Below are 15,524 nucleotides of genomic sequence, written 5' to 3'. Positions count from 1 at the left end.
TTTACACATAATACTACTACATTTATCACGGATTTACACATAATACTACTAAACGTATCACTTTTTTACACATGATACTACTCAACTTATCACTGTTTTACACATAATACTACTAATCGTACCACTGTTTTACACATAATACTACTAAACGTATCACTGTTTTACACATAATACTACTAAACTTATAACTGTTTTACACATAATACTACTAAACTTATCACTGTTTTACACATAATACTACTCAACGTATCACTGTTTTACACATAATACTACTAAACTTATCACTGTTTTACACATAATACTACTAAACTTATCACTGTTTTACACATAATACTATTCAACTTATCACTGTTTTACACATAATACTACTAAACTTATCACTGTTTTACACATAATACTACTAAACTTATCACTGTTTTACACATAATACTACTAAACTTATCACTGTTTTACACATAATACTACTAAACTTATCACTGTTTTACACATAATACTACTAAACTTATCACTGTTTTACACATAATACTACTAAACTTATCACTGTTTTACACATAATACTACTAAACTTATCACTGTTTTACACATAATACTACTAAACCTATCACTGTTTTACACATAATACTACTAAACTTATCACTGTTTTACACATAGTACTACTAAATGTACCACTGTTTTACACATAATACTACTAAACGTATCACTGTTTTACACATAATACTACTAAACTTATCACTGTTTTACACATAATACTATTAAACGTATCACTGTTTTACACATAATACTACTAAACGTATCACTGTTTTACACGCAATACTACTAAATGTACCACTGTTTTACACATAATACTACTAAACTTATCACTTTTACACGCAATACTACTAAACTTATCACTGTTTTACACATAATACTACTAAATGTACCACTGTTTTACACATAATACTACTAAACGCATCACTGTTTTACACATAATACTACTAAACTTATCACTGTTTTACACATAATACTACTAAACTTATCACTTTTACACGCAATACTACTAAACTTATCACTGTTTTACACATAATACTACTAAACTTATCACTGTTTTACACGCAATACTACTAAACTTACCACTGTTTTACACATAATACTACTACATTTATCACGGATTTACACAATCATTTTTGTTTCCATACCTAATGTGTCTCCAGTCATCTGTATGACCTGTGAGATATTTGAATCCGATGCAAGTATTATGTAATTTGTGGATCTAATTAAAGTATGTGTGTGTGTTTAGGCTACACAGTGTCGTCAGTGATAGTGGGAGACTGGAGGAGGCTGTATGTGGCTGGAGCTCCCAGGTTCAAACACAAAGGAAAGGTCATTCTGTTTGAACTGAGCGACAATGGAGATGTCAACATTGCACAAGCCCTCAATGGAGAACAGGTAGCTAGTGTGTGTGTGTATATACCTCATTGGATGTATCTATCAATCAAACTCTCACTCACCCCAACCCCCCTCTCCCCTTCTCTTCATCACCACCATACCTCCCTCTTTCTCTGTCTCTCTCTGTCTCTGTCTCTCTCTCTCTCTCTCTCTGTCTCTCTCTCTCTCTCTGTCTCTCTCTCTCTCTGTCTGTAGATTGGGTCGTACTATGGCAGTGAGGTGTGTGGGTTGGACGTGGACCAGGATGGCATTACTGATGTTCTGCTGGTGGCAGCACCCATGTACCTGGGCCCTGGCAACAAGGAGGCAGGCAGAGTCTACATCTACTCCCTCAGTGGGGTGAGACAGGGGGGAGTAGTGGGGAAGGACTGAGCTGGTGTCAGGAAGAGGGGGAGGGGGGTGAGAGATGGGCAAAGGGGGAGATAGAGTTAAGGGAGGGGAAAGGGGTTGAGGATATTAGCGGATAAGAAGAGGAATGGCTGGGAGCTGCTGACTCTCTCTCTCCCTACTCTGCCTGTCTTTATCTCTCTCTACTCTCTCTCTCTCTCTCTCTCTACTCTGCCTATCTTTATCTCTCTCTACTCTGTCTGTCTTTATCTCTCTCTAATCTGTGTCTCTCTCTCTCTCTCTCTCTGGGTCTCTCTCTCTATCTCCACTCTGCCTCTCTCTCTGTCTCTCTCCATTTCTCTTTCTCTCATCCCTCTTGCTCTCTCTCTCTCTCTCTCTCTCTCTCTCTCTCTCTCTCAGGAGGAGGTGTTTGTGTCTAACGGTACTCTGAAGGCAGAGGATAGGTTCCAGGATGCTAGGTTTGGCTACGCCCTGGCCTCCGCCCCAGACCTCAACCATGACGGGTACACTGACCTGCTGGTGGGGGCACCCCTAGAGGACGGACACAATGGGGCCATATACGTCTACCACGGCCAGGGCATACACATCATCCACAACTACAAACAGGTAGACATACACATCATCCACAATTACAAACAGGTAGACATACACATCATCCACAACTACAAACAGGTAGACATACACATCATCCACAATTACAAACAGGTAGACTTACACATCATCCACAATTACAAACAGGTAGACATACACATCATCCACAACTACAAACAGGTAGACATAAACATCATCCACAATTACAAACAGGTAGACTTACACATCATCCACAACTACAAACAGGTAGACATACACATCATCCACAACTACAAACAGGTAGACTTACACATCATCCACAATTACAAACAGGTAGACATAAACATCATCCACAACTACAAACAGGTAGACATACACATCATCCACAACAACAAACAGGTAGACATACACATCATCCACATCTACAAACAGGTAGACATACACATCATCCACATCTACAAACAGGTAGAGAAAGAAGTGTCACCAGAAGTATAGGTGGAGTCCATCTCTGTGAAAAGAAAAGTGAAGATTTGTTTTTAAAGTGATATCATTCTTAGCTATAGTATTTCCATTGACCTCATTCCATGCCTCTCTCCACCACTTCTCTACCTTCATCTCTCCACCTCCTTGCTCACCTCTCCTTCTCCTTGTAGCGTATCGCAGGGTCGTCCCTGTCCCCTTCTCTGCAGTATTTTGGGCGCAGTGTGAGTGCCAGATTAGACCTGGATGGAGATGGTCTGTTAGACCTGGCTGTGGGGGCCCAGGGCAGTGCTGTACTACTCAGGTAAGAAAGGAGGGATGAGGGGAGGTGGAGGAATGAAGAGGAGGGGAGGGGAGGGATAAATTGTCAGACTTGGCTGTGGAGTATTTTTTTTAAATGTGATGATGATCGTCATCATTGAATGATCAATTCTCCCTCCCCTCTCTCCAGTTCTCGTAGTATAGTCCAGATCAACATGAGTCTGTCCTTCCAGCCCCACTCCATCAACGTCATCCAGAAGACGTGTCAGAGAGGAGGAAGAGAGTCTGCCTGTCTCAACGCTACAGCCTGCTTCCTGGCTCTGTCCCGTTCCCCTGGAACTCACAGCAGCAGCTTCGGTAAGGGAGAGGGAGGGAGGGAGGGGGAGGGGGAAGGAGAGAGGAGGGAGGGAGTCTGCCTGTCTCAACGCTACAGCCTGCTTCCTGGCTCTGTCCCGTTCCCCTGGAACTCACAGCAGCAGCTTCGGTAAGGGAGAGGGAGGGAGTGGGGGAGGGAGGGGAGAGAGTAAGGGAGAGGGAGGGAGTGGGGGAGGGAGGGGAGAGAGTAAGGGAGAGGGAGGGAGGGAGGGGAGAGAGGGAGGGGCAGGGACTGGAGAGAGTAAGGGAGAGGGAGAAACGAGAGGGAGCCTGTTAGATTTGATAGATTTGTTATCAAAACTAACATCCCCTTCTCCCTCCTCCTCAGATCTGTCGGTGGTGGCCATGTTGGATGAGAGAAAGTTGACAGCGAGGGCGTTGTTTGACGACAGCAACCAGAGACAGACACAGCTGGGGGTCAGAGTTCACACAGGACAGACCGTCTGCCACAACCTGCCCTTCCATGTGTTTGTGAGTATGACACACACACCAGAGCTCAGCTGGTATGGTACTTGCAACACCAGGATAGTGGGTTCAATTCCTAGGACCAAACAGCGACCATACATACTTTTAAAAGAAAGTATGCACGCATGACTGTAGGGCCGCTTTGGATAAAAGCCTCTGCTAAATGGCATATACACACACACACACACATACACACACACACACACACTACACAACTAACATACACACATGCCCTGACACAAACACACAACCAACATGTACACGCTACTGCCACAACCTGCCCTTCCATATGTCACACACAATGCCAAAACACACATCCTTCACCCCGACCGACACACACAATCTACATGCTGAAACATGATATTGACCTCTAACCCTTTGTCTCTGTCTGTGATAGGACACAGCAGACTACATCCGTCCAATCAGTTTCTCCCTGCGCTTTAAGATCAACGACACAGAGAGCGGCCCAGTGCTGGACGAAGGCTGGCCCACCACCTTCAAGAGATCGGTCAGTGTGTGGGGTGTGTGTGGGGTGCTCGTAGCATCCTGGCCACATTGTATGATGTAATGTACTGTTACTGTACGTTATCTACAGTATTACTCTGGCACCTCCGTTTCAAATACTGTACCTTGATGTCTCCAGATTGCCTTCTTCAAAGACTGTGGTGAGGATGATGTGTGTGTCACTGATCTGGTGCTGCAGGCTCATATGGACATCTCTGGGACAAGGTACATCTCACACACACAAACACACACGAACACATGTGCACACACACATGCATGGACACACACACACACCTGATCAAAAATGTTCCTCTCTTTTTTTGTGTCCAGTCAACACTCAATCAGCCAAACAATTACTAAGTCAAGCGTTCCTGTTGTATTCATGTATTAATGTTGTGTAGTTGTTGTGTAGTTGTTGTATAAATGTTGTGTAGTAGTTGTATGAATGTCTGAATGTAACTCCTCTCTGCAGACAGCAGCCCTATGTGATCCGTAGCCCTCGCAGACGTCTGGCTGTAGAAGTCCAGCTGCAGAACAGACTGGAGAACGCCTACAACACCAGCCTGACACTGCACTACTCACGCAACCTCCACTTCTCTAGTCTCAGTATACGGGTACGAAACACACACCACACACCACACACACACACACACACACACACACACACACACACACACACACACACACACACACACACACACACACACACACACACACACACTACACACAAACACACACACACACACACACATTACACAACATGAACCTGACAATTTTATTCTGTCTCCTCCCCCTTCTCTCTCTTCCTCCCTCCCTTTCGATGTCTCCATCCCTATCTTTCTCTCTCTCTCCTTCTCTCTCTCTAGGAGGATACCCAGTTGAAAATTGAGTGTACATCTCTCAGTTCCAACAGTCATTCCTGTAATGTCAGCTATCCTGTGTTCCGCTCCCACTCCAAGGTCTGTCTGTCTGGCATCAAATACAATGAACAGAAATATAAACACAACATGAAAAATATTGGTCCCATGTTTCATGAGCTGAAATAAAAGATCCCAGAAATGTTCCATACGCACAAAAAGCTTATTTCTCTCAAATGTTGTTTACATCCCTGTTAGTGAGCATTTCTCCTTTGCCAAGATAATCCATCCACCTGACAGGTGTGGCATATCAAAAATATGATTAAATGCCATGATCATTACACAGGTGAACCTTGTGCTGGGGACAATAAAAGGCAACTCTAAAATGTGCAGTTTTGTCAAACAACACAATGCCACAGATGTCTCAGGTTTTGAGGGAGCGTTGGCATGATGACTGCAGGAATGTCACCAGTTCTGTTGCCAAAGAATTTAATGTTCATTTCTCTACCATAAGCTGCCTCCAACATCGTTTTAGAGAATTTGGCAGTATGTCCCAACCGGCCTCACAATCACAGACCACGTGTAACCACACCAGCTCAGGACCTCCACATCCGGCCTCTTCACCAGCGGGATCGTCTGAGACCAGCCACCCAGACAGCTGATGAAACTGTGGGTTTGCACAACTGAAGATTTTCTACACAAACTGTTAGAAACCATCTCAGGGAAGCTCATTTGTGTGCTCGCCGTCCTCACCAGGGTCTTGACTTGATTGCAGTTCGACATTGTAATCGACTTCAGTGGGCAAATGCTCACCTTCGCTGGCCACTGGCACGCTGGAGAAGTGTGCTCTTCACGGGTGAATCCCGGTTTCGGCTGTACCGGGCAGATGTCAGACAGTGTGTATGGCGTCGTGTGGGTGAGTGGTTTGCTGACGTCAACGTTGTGAACAGAGTGCCCCATAGTGGGGGTAGGGTCATGGTATGGGCAGGCATAAGCTACGGACAACAAATACAATTGCATTTTATGGATGATCATTTGAATGCACCGAGATACTGTGACGAGATCCTGAGGCCCATTGTCTTGCCATCCACCACCATCACCTCATGTTTCAGCATGATAATGCACGGACCCATGTCACAAGGATCTGTACACAATTCCTGGAAGCTGAAAATGTCCCAGTTCTTCCATGGCCTGCATACTCACCAGACATGTCACCCATTGAGCATGTTTGGGATGCTCTGCATCGACGTGTACGACAGCGTGTTCCAGTTCCCGCCAATATTCAGCAACTTTGCAGAGCCATTGAAGAGGAGTGGGACAACATTCCACAGGTCACAATCAACAGCCTGATCATCTATATGTGAAGGAGATGTGTCTCACTGCATGAGGCAAATGGAAAAATCTTAGAAATTGTTTCATGGTGCGTTCATATATTTGTTCAGTGTAGTTCTGATACCACAAACTCAATCCCCACCACCTCTTATCTTCTCTCTGTCAGGTGAACTTCATGTTAGAGTTTGAGTTCAGCTGTACGTCTCTGCTCAGTAAAGTCCAGATGAAACTCACAGTTGCCAGGTAACTCATTATAATCCTATGGAGGAATGTAAAGGGATTCCTATTGGGAGCTTCTAGAAATTAACCTGAAATTCAGCCTACAGTAGTGACAGAAGTACTGTGTGTTTGTCTTGTCATGTGTCTGTCACATACATCTCTGTGTTCCTGGTTCCCATAGTGACAGTGTGGAGAGAGAGGCTACGCTGGGAGACAACAGTGTTCAGCTCCAGACTGTGGTTCAGTACGAACCTGACCTCTTCATCACCAGGTTAGTCTCTCTCTCTCTCTATCTCTCTCTCGGTCTCTCGGTCTCTCTCTCTCTCTCTCTCTCATTCCCTGTATCTCTACCTTTCTTTGTAGTGACTCCAATCTGAACCGTTATGAGGTCCACCCAACCAGAACCATATCAGAGGCAATAGGACCAGAGTTCTACACACACTTCAGGGTAAGCAGTGCACACACAATATATCTGTTTCCTTAATATCCTTACTGCACAATCACACACATAACCATACATACTGTCTTTACACACACACACACACACACACACACACACACACACACACACACACACACACACACACACACACACACACACACACACACACACACACACCTCAGACTAATGTGTTCTGTGTGTAGCTGCAGAACCTGGGCTGTTACAGTGTGAGTAACCTGGAGTTGAGGCTGAGCCTGCCCTCTGTAGCAGCTGGAGACAGAGTCTTCATGGCTGTTACTGAGGTCTTCTCTTACAACGTGAGTACTAACCCTCTCCCACTACTGTTGGAATAAACAGTTATTGTCATTTCTCTCTGGTACTGAACTGTGACCTTTGTGATGTCAGGTGACAGGGGTGAACTGCAGTGTAGACAGTGACGTGTCCCAGCTGAAGGACAGACAGAGAGATGTACGACCACTACATCCTGAAGACATGCAACAGACTGACCTACTGGTGAGAACAGACAGACACATATACACTGATGCACGCACACACATGCACATGCACACAAATACCCACGCACAAGATGATCACATTCACAATCCTAACTAGCTATATAGTGTATTTCCAGTTGTAACATGTTTCTGTGTGCGGTGTGTAGAACTGCAGCAGGTCATGGTGTGTGGAGGTGGTGTGTGAGGTACAGCAGCTGCATCGAGGACAGACCGCTCTCATACGAGTCAGCCGCAGGGTCCACGACAACTTCTTCAGACAGGTACGAAGTTTCTCTCTCTCACACACACACACACACAGCTCTAACTATAAAAACACTCACTCTGACTTTGTGTCTCTGTCACCAGGCTAAGTTTAAGGTGGTGAGAATAGTGAGTGCCTATCGTCTGGCTGCTCAGGAATCTAACCTGGTAACTCTGGGGAGTGGCGCCATCTGGAGGGAGGTGAGAGAACAGCAGGATTAACACTAATAGTGGAGGACTGGTTTAGCCTTGTCTGTGCCTGACTCATTTACATCCAGATAGAGGAAGCTGCCATAGGGTGATGATATCTGGTCTGTCTGTTGTTTACATCCAGATAGAGTAGGAAGCTGGTATAGGGTGATTAATATCTGTCAGACTGTCGTTTACACCCAGATAGAGGAAGCTGGTATAGGGTGATGATATACTGTCTGTCTGTCTGTTGTTTATAGCCAGATAGAGTAGGAAGCAGGTATAGGGTGATGAATATCTGTCAGACTGTCGTTTACATCCAGATAGAGTAGGAAGCTGGTATAGTGTGATGAATGGGTGATGAATATCTGTCTGTCTGTTGTTTACACCCAGATAGAGGAAGCTGGTATAGGGTAATGATATCTGTCAGACTGTCGTTTACATCCAGATAGAGGAAGCTGGTATAGGGTGATGAATATCTATTTGTCTGTTATTTACATCCAGATAGAGTAGGAAGAAGGTATAGGGTGATGAATATCTGTCTGTCTGTCGTTTACATCCAGATAGAGGAAGCTGGTATAGGGTGATGAATATCTCTCAGACTGTCGTTTACATCCAGATAGAGGAAGCTGGTATAGGGTGATGAATATGTCTGTCTGTTGTTTACACCCAGATAGAGGAAGCTGGTATAGGGTGATGATATCTGTCTGTCTGTTGTTTACATCCAGATAGAGTAGGAAGCTGGTATAGGGTAATGATATCTGTCAGACTGTCGTTTACATCCAGATAGAGGAAACTGGTATAGGGTGATGAATATCTGTCTGTCTGTCGTTTACATCCAGATAGAGGAAGCTGGTATAGGGTGATGAATATCTGTCTGTCTGTCGTTTACATCCAGATAGAGGAAGCTGGTATAGGGTGATGAATATCTCTCAGACTGTCGTTTACATCCAGATAGAGTAGGAAGCTGGTATAGGGTGATGATCTGTCTGTCTGTCGTTTACATACAGATAGAGTAGGAAGCTGGTATAGGGTGATGAATATCTGTCAGACTGTCGTTTACACCCAGATAAGAGTAGGAAGAAGGTATAGGGTGATGAATATCTGTCTGTCTGTAGTTTACATCCAGATAGAGTAGGAAGCTGGTATAGGGTGATGAATATCTATCAGACTGTTGTTTACATCCAGATAGAGTAGGAAGAAGGTATAGGGTGATTCATATCTGTCTGTCTGTCGTTTACATCCAGAGAGAGGAAGCTGGTATAGGGTGATGAATATCTCTCAGACTGTCGTTTACATCCAGATAGAGTAGGAAGCTGGTATAGGGTGATGAATATGTCTGTCTGTTGTTTACATCCAGATAGAGGAAGCTGGTATAGGGTGATGAATATCTGTCTGTCTGTTGTTTACATCCAGATAGAGTAGGAAGCTGGTATAGGGTGATGAATATCTGTCTGTCTGTCGTTTACATCCAGATAGAGGAAGCTGGTATAGGGTGATGAATATCTGTCTGTCTGTTGTTTACATCCAGATAGAGTAGGAAGCTGGTATAGGGTGATGAATATCTGTCTGTCTGTCGTTTACATCCAGATAGAGGAAGCTGGTATAGGGTGATAAATATCTGTCTGTCTGTTGTTTACATCCAGATAGAGTAGGAAGCTGGTATAGGGTAATGAATATCTGTCTGTCTGTCGTTTACATCCAGATAGAGGAAGCTGGTATAGGGTGATGAATATCTGTCTGTCTGTTGTTTACATCCAGATAGAGTAGGAAGCTGGTATAGGGTGATGAATATCTGTCTGTCTGTCGTTTACATCCAGATAGAGGAAGCTGGTATAGGGTGATGAATATCTGTCTGTCTGTTGTTTACATCCAGATAGAGTAGGAAGCTGGTATAGGGTGATGAATATCTGTCTGTCTGTTGTTTACATCCAGATAGAGGAAGCTGGTATAGGGTGATGAATATCTGTCTGTCTGTTGTTTACATCCAGATAGAGTAGGAAGCTGGTATAGGGTAATGAATATCTGTCTGTCTGTCGTTTACATCCAGATAGAGGAAGCTGGTATAGGGTGATGAATATCTGTCTGTCTGTTGTTTACATCCAGTTAGAGTAGGAAGCTGGTATAGGGTGATGAATATCTGTCTGTCTGTCGTTTACATCCAGATAGAGGAAGCTGGTATAGGGTGATGAATATCTGTCTGTCTGTTGTTTACATCCAGATAGAGTAGGAAGCTGGTATAGGGTGATGATATTTGTCTGTCTGTCGTTTACATCCAGATAGAGGAAGCTGGTATAGGGTGATGAATATCTCTCAGACTGTTGTTTACATCCAGATAGAGTAGGAAGCTGGTATAGGGTGATTAATATCTGTCAGACTGTCGTTTACACCCAGATAGAGGAAGCTGGTATAGGGTGATGATATACTGTCTGTCTGTCTGTTGTTTACAGCCAGATAGAGTAGGAAGAAGGTATAGGGTGATTAATATCTGTCTGTCTGTCGTTTACATCCAGAGAGAGGAAGAAGGTATAGGGTGATGAATATCTCTCAGACTGTCGTTTACATCCAGATAGAGTAGGAAGTTGGTATAGGGTGATGAATATGTCTGTCTGTTGTTTACACCCAGATAGAGGAAGCTGGTATAGGGTGATGAATATCTGTCAGACTGTCGTTTACATCCAGATAGAGTAGGAAGCTGGTATAGGGTGATTAATATCTGTCTGTCTGTCGTTTACATCCAGATAGAGGAAGCTGGTATAGGGTGATGATATACTGTCTGTCTGTCTGTCGTTTACATCCAGATAGAGGAAGCTGGTATAGGGTGATGAATATCTGTCTGTCTGTTGTTTACATCCAGATAGAGTAGGAAGCTGGTATAGGGTGATGAATATCTGTCTGTCGTTTACATCCAGATAGAGGAAGCTGGTATAGGGTGATGAATATCTGTCTGTCTGTTGTTTACATCCAGATAGAGTAGGAAGCTGGTATAGGGTGATGAATATCTGTCTGTCTGTCGTTTACATCCAGATAGAGGAAGCTGGTATAGGGTGATGAATAGCTGTCTGTCTGTTGTTTACATCCAGATAGAGTAGGAAGCTGGTATAGGGTGATGAATATCTCTCAGACTGTCGTTTACATCCAGATAGAGTAGGAAGCTGGTATAGGGTGATGAATATCTATCAGACTGTTGTTTACATCCAGATAGAGGAAGCTGGTATAGGGTGATGAATATCTGTCTGTCTGTTGTTTACATCCAGATAGAGTAGGAAGCTGGTATAGGGTGATGAATATCTGTCTGTCTGTCGTTTACATCCAGATAGAGGAAGCTGGTATAGGGTGATGAATAGCTGTCTGTCTGTTGTTTACATCCAGATAGAGTAGGAAGCTGGTATAGGGTGATGAATATCTCTCAGACTGTCGTTTACATCCAGATAGAGTAGGAAGCTGGTATAGGGTGATGAATATCTATCAGACTGTTGTTTACATCCAGATAGAGTAGGAAGCTGGTATAGGGTGATTAATATCTGTCAGACTGTCGTTTACACCCAGATAGAGGAAGCTGGTATAGGGTGATGATATACTGTCTGTCTGTCTGTTGTTTACAGCCAGATAGAGTAGGAAGAAGGTATAGGGTGATTAATATCTGTCTGTCTGTCGTTTACATCCAGAGAGAGGAAGAAGGTATAGGGTGATGAATATCTCTCAGACTGTCGTTTACATCCAGATAGAGTAGGAAGTTGGTATAGGGTGATGAATATCTGTCTGTCTGTTGTTTACACCCAGATAGAGGAAGCTGGTATATGGTGATTAATATCTGTCAGACTGTCGTTTACATCCAGATAGAGTAGGAAGCTGGTATAGGGTGATTAATATCTGTCTGTCTGTCGTTTACATCCAGATAGAGGAAGCTGGTATAGGGTGATGAATATCTGTCTGTCTGTTGTTTACATCCAGATAGAGTAGGAAGCTGGTATAGGGTGATGAATATCTGTCTGTCTGTCGTTTACATCCAGATAGAGGAAGCTGGTATAGGGTGATGAATATCTGTCTGTCTGTTGTTTACATCCAGATAGAGTAGGAAGCTGGTATAGGGTGATGAATATCTCTCAGACTGTCGTTTACATCCAGATAGAGTAGGAAGCTGGTATAGGGTGATGAATATCTCTCAGACTGTCGTTTACATCCAGATAGAGTAGGAAGCTGGTATAGGGTGATTAATATCTGTCAGACTGTCGTTTACATCCAGATAGAGTAGGAAGCTGGTATAGGGTGATTAATATCTGTCTGTCTGTCGTTTACATCCAGATAGAGGAAGCTGGTATAGGGTGATGAATATCTGTCTGTCTGTTGTTTACATCCAGATAGAGTAGGAAGCTGGTATAGGGTGATGAATATCTGTCTGTCTGTCGTTTACATCCAGATAGAGGAAGCTGGTATAGGGTGATGAATATCTGTCTGTCTGTTGTTTACATCCAGATAGAGGAAGCTGGTATAGGGTGATGAATATCTGTCAGACTGTCGTTTACACCCAGATAGAGGAAGCTGGTATAGGGTGATGATATACTGTATGTCTGTCTGTTGTTTACAGCCAGATAGAGTAGGAAGAAGGTATAGGGTGATGAATATCTGTCTGTCTGTAGTTTACATCCAGATAGAGTAGGAAGCTGGTATAGGGTGATGAATATCTATCAGACTGTCGTTTACATCCAGATAGAGTAGGAAGAAGGTATAGGGTGATTCATATCTGTCTGTCTGTCGTTTACATCCAGAGAGAGGAAGCTGGTATAGGGTGATGAATATCTATCAGACTGTTGTTTACATCCAGATAGAGTAGGAAGATGGTATAGGGTGATCAATATCTGTCAGACTGTCGTTTACACCCAGATAAGAGTAGGAAGCTGGTATAGGGTGATGAATATGTCTGTCTGTCGTTTACATCCAGATAGAGTAGGAAACTGGTATAGGGTGATGATATCTGTCTGTCTGTCGTTTAAATCCAGATAGAGTAGGAAGCTGGTATAGGGTGATGAATATCTGTCTGTCTGTCGTTTACATCCAGATAGAGTAGGAAGCTGGTATAGGGTGATGAATATCTCTCAGACTGTCGTTTACATCCAGATAGAGTAGGAAGCTGGTATAGGGTGATGAATATCTATCAGACTGTTGTTTACATCCAGATAGAGTAGGAAGCTGGTATAGGGTGATTAATATCTGTCAGACTGTCGTTTACACCCAGATAGAGGAAGCTGGTATAGGGTGATGATATACTGTATGTCTGTCTGTTGTTTACAGCCAGATAGAGTAGGAAGCAGGTATAGGGTGATGAATATCTATTTGTCTGTTATTTACATCCAGATAGAGTAGGAAGAAGGTATAGGGTGATGAATATCTATCAGACTGTCGTTTACATCCAGATAGATTAGGAAGATGGTATAGGGTGATCAATATCTGTCAGACTGTCGTTTACACCCAGATAAGAGTAGGAAGCTGGTATAGGGTGATGAATATGTCTGTCTGTCGTTTACATCCAGATAGAGTAGGAAACTGGTATAGGGTGATGATATCTGTCTGTCTGTTGTTTAAATCCAGATAGAGTAGGAAGCCGGTATAGGGTGATTAATATCTGTCTGTCGTTTACATCCAGAGAGAGGAAGCTGGTATAGGGTGATGAATATGTCTGTCTGTCGTTTACATCCAGATAGAGTAGGAAGAAGGTATAGGGTGATGATATCTGTCTGTCTGTCGTTTACATCCAGATAGAGTAGGAAGCTGGTATAGGGTGATGATGTCTGTCAGACTGTCTCTACTATCAGCCTTTTTTTCTCTTTCTCTCCATCAGACGGTGTTGGAGGTACTAAAGGGGCGGGCCATCCCTATTTCTCTCTGGATTCTGATAGGTAGCATCATTGGAGGGCTTCTGCTATTGGCCCTCATCATCTTCGCAATGTGGAAGGTACACCAATCACACTCACCATACAGTACCTCTGTACTTCACAATCTGCAATAGCTTGTTTCTCCTCTGCCTTTGTGGTAAAGATCAACACTTTGGATTTCACTCCTTCCTTCTCATTCCTCTTTTCTCCAGCTGGGGTTCTTCACTCGTAAACAGATAAAGGACGAGGAACTCGAGGACTGAGCCCGCCCCTCGCCGCCATGTCAGTCAATGGATACAGTATCTGTGACAACCAGAGAACCACAGAAAGAGTCCACTTCGCGCCCATCCCCATGGCAACGACCTGCACAGAGACTGCTCCGCCCCCCCAGCAATAAAAACAGATGTCTTTCCCCTCTTCTAAAGCATGCCCCCCCCCCCCCCCCATAAAGAACGCACAGCCGGTATAGATGAGCGTTGCCCAGTGTGTGTCTGAACTGTCAAAACACCTAACACCACATGGCACAGACTGCATCTATCATCAGACACCCCAACATCTTGTCTGTTTCTACAGGTGAACCCATGGCTGTAGGGCTGTAGTTACACACCTGTTTAGAAATATACAGCAGGAAGGATGTGTACATGAGTTTTCTTCAGAGATGTCCCAGACAGGAAATAATGCTGTACACTACGTGTCAAACTCATTCCACGGAGGGCCGAGTGTCTGCAGGTTCACTCCACCCTTGTACTTGATGGATGAATTAAGGTCACGACTTAGTGAGGGACTCCCCTCAACTGGTTGTCTAGGTCTTAATTGAATGGACAAAACAAAAACCTACAGACACACAGCCCTCTGTGGAATGAGTTTGACACTCCTGGTGCAATGTGACTTGGTATGATGTTCAATGACTGCAGACTTCAAACAGCGTAGATCTGTATAAGTAGATATAGTACAGGCATCGACCTGTAGTTAGTACCATGTTGTATAAGTAGATACCGTACAGGTATCAACCTGTAATTTGTACCATGTTGTATAAGTAGATACAGTACAGGTATCAACCTGTCATTTGTACCATGTTGTATAAGTAGATACCGTACAGGTATCAACCTGTAATTTGTACCATGTTGTATAAGTAGATACCGTACAGGTATCAACCTGTAATTTGTACCATGTTGTATAAGTAGATACCGTACAGGTATCAACATGTAATTAGTACCATGTTGTATAAGTAGATACCGTACAGGTATCAACCTGTAATTAGTACCATGTTGTATAAGTAGATACCCTACAGGCATCAACCTGTAATTAGTACCATGTTGTACGGTATCTACTTGAAGGATGGAACTGCTTTCCATATAGCACAACATGGTACTAATTACAGGTTGATACCTGTACGGTATCTACTTATACAACATGGTACTAATTACAG

At 43.6% G+C, this 15,524-nt stretch overlaps 1 protein-coding gene across 2 annotated transcripts in view; it reads left to right on the top strand.

Moving 5' to 3' along the window:
- The window catches only part of itga10 (integrin subunit alpha 10), a 65,999-nt gene extending 50,596 nt beyond the window's left edge, over positions 1 to 15,403 (top strand). The window contains exons 12-30 of one of the 2 annotated variants that reach the window (XM_036939768.2): positions 1,277 to 1,425; positions 1,621 to 1,764; positions 2,173 to 2,379; positions 2,997 to 3,127; positions 3,275 to 3,441; positions 3,788 to 3,930; positions 4,322 to 4,432; positions 4,568 to 4,653; positions 4,901 to 5,042; positions 5,295 to 5,387; positions 6,784 to 6,860; positions 7,018 to 7,107; positions 7,200 to 7,284; positions 7,482 to 7,595; positions 7,684 to 7,791; positions 7,940 to 8,053; positions 8,139 to 8,234; positions 14,062 to 14,175; positions 14,308 to 15,403. In XM_036939768.2, the coding sequence (XP_036795663.2) occupies positions 1,277 to 1,425; positions 1,621 to 1,764; positions 2,173 to 2,379; positions 2,997 to 3,127; positions 3,275 to 3,441; positions 3,788 to 3,930; positions 4,322 to 4,432; positions 4,568 to 4,653; positions 4,901 to 5,042; positions 5,295 to 5,387; positions 6,784 to 6,860; positions 7,018 to 7,107; positions 7,200 to 7,284; positions 7,482 to 7,595; positions 7,684 to 7,791; positions 7,940 to 8,053; positions 8,139 to 8,234; positions 14,062 to 14,175; positions 14,308 to 14,358 (2,222 nt within the window). In that variant the 3' untranslated portion in view covers positions 14,359 to 15,403. Of the gene's footprint in view, positions 1 to 1,276; positions 1,426 to 1,620; positions 1,765 to 2,172; positions 2,380 to 2,996; positions 3,128 to 3,274; positions 3,569 to 3,787; positions 3,931 to 4,321; positions 4,433 to 4,567; positions 4,654 to 4,900; positions 5,043 to 5,294; positions 5,388 to 6,783; positions 6,861 to 7,017; positions 7,108 to 7,199; positions 7,285 to 7,481; positions 7,596 to 7,683; positions 7,792 to 7,939; positions 8,054 to 8,138; positions 8,235 to 14,061; positions 14,176 to 14,307 lie in introns of those variants that run through there. The other variant, XR_016484587.1, reaches the window with a different exon arrangement.
- Positions 15,404 to 15,524: the final 121 nt, after the last annotated feature.

This window comes from Oncorhynchus mykiss, chromosome 2 (assembly GCF_057628025.1).
Source record: "Oncorhynchus mykiss isolate SJ-2025 chromosome 2, ASM5762802v1, whole genome shotgun sequence".
In the NCBI taxonomy this organism is placed as follows: domain Eukaryota; kingdom Metazoa; phylum Chordata; class Actinopteri; order Salmoniformes; family Salmonidae; genus Oncorhynchus; species Oncorhynchus mykiss.
The sequence above is the reverse complement of the archived record's forward strand: the minus strand, read 5'-3'. Positions and strand labels throughout refer to the sequence as shown.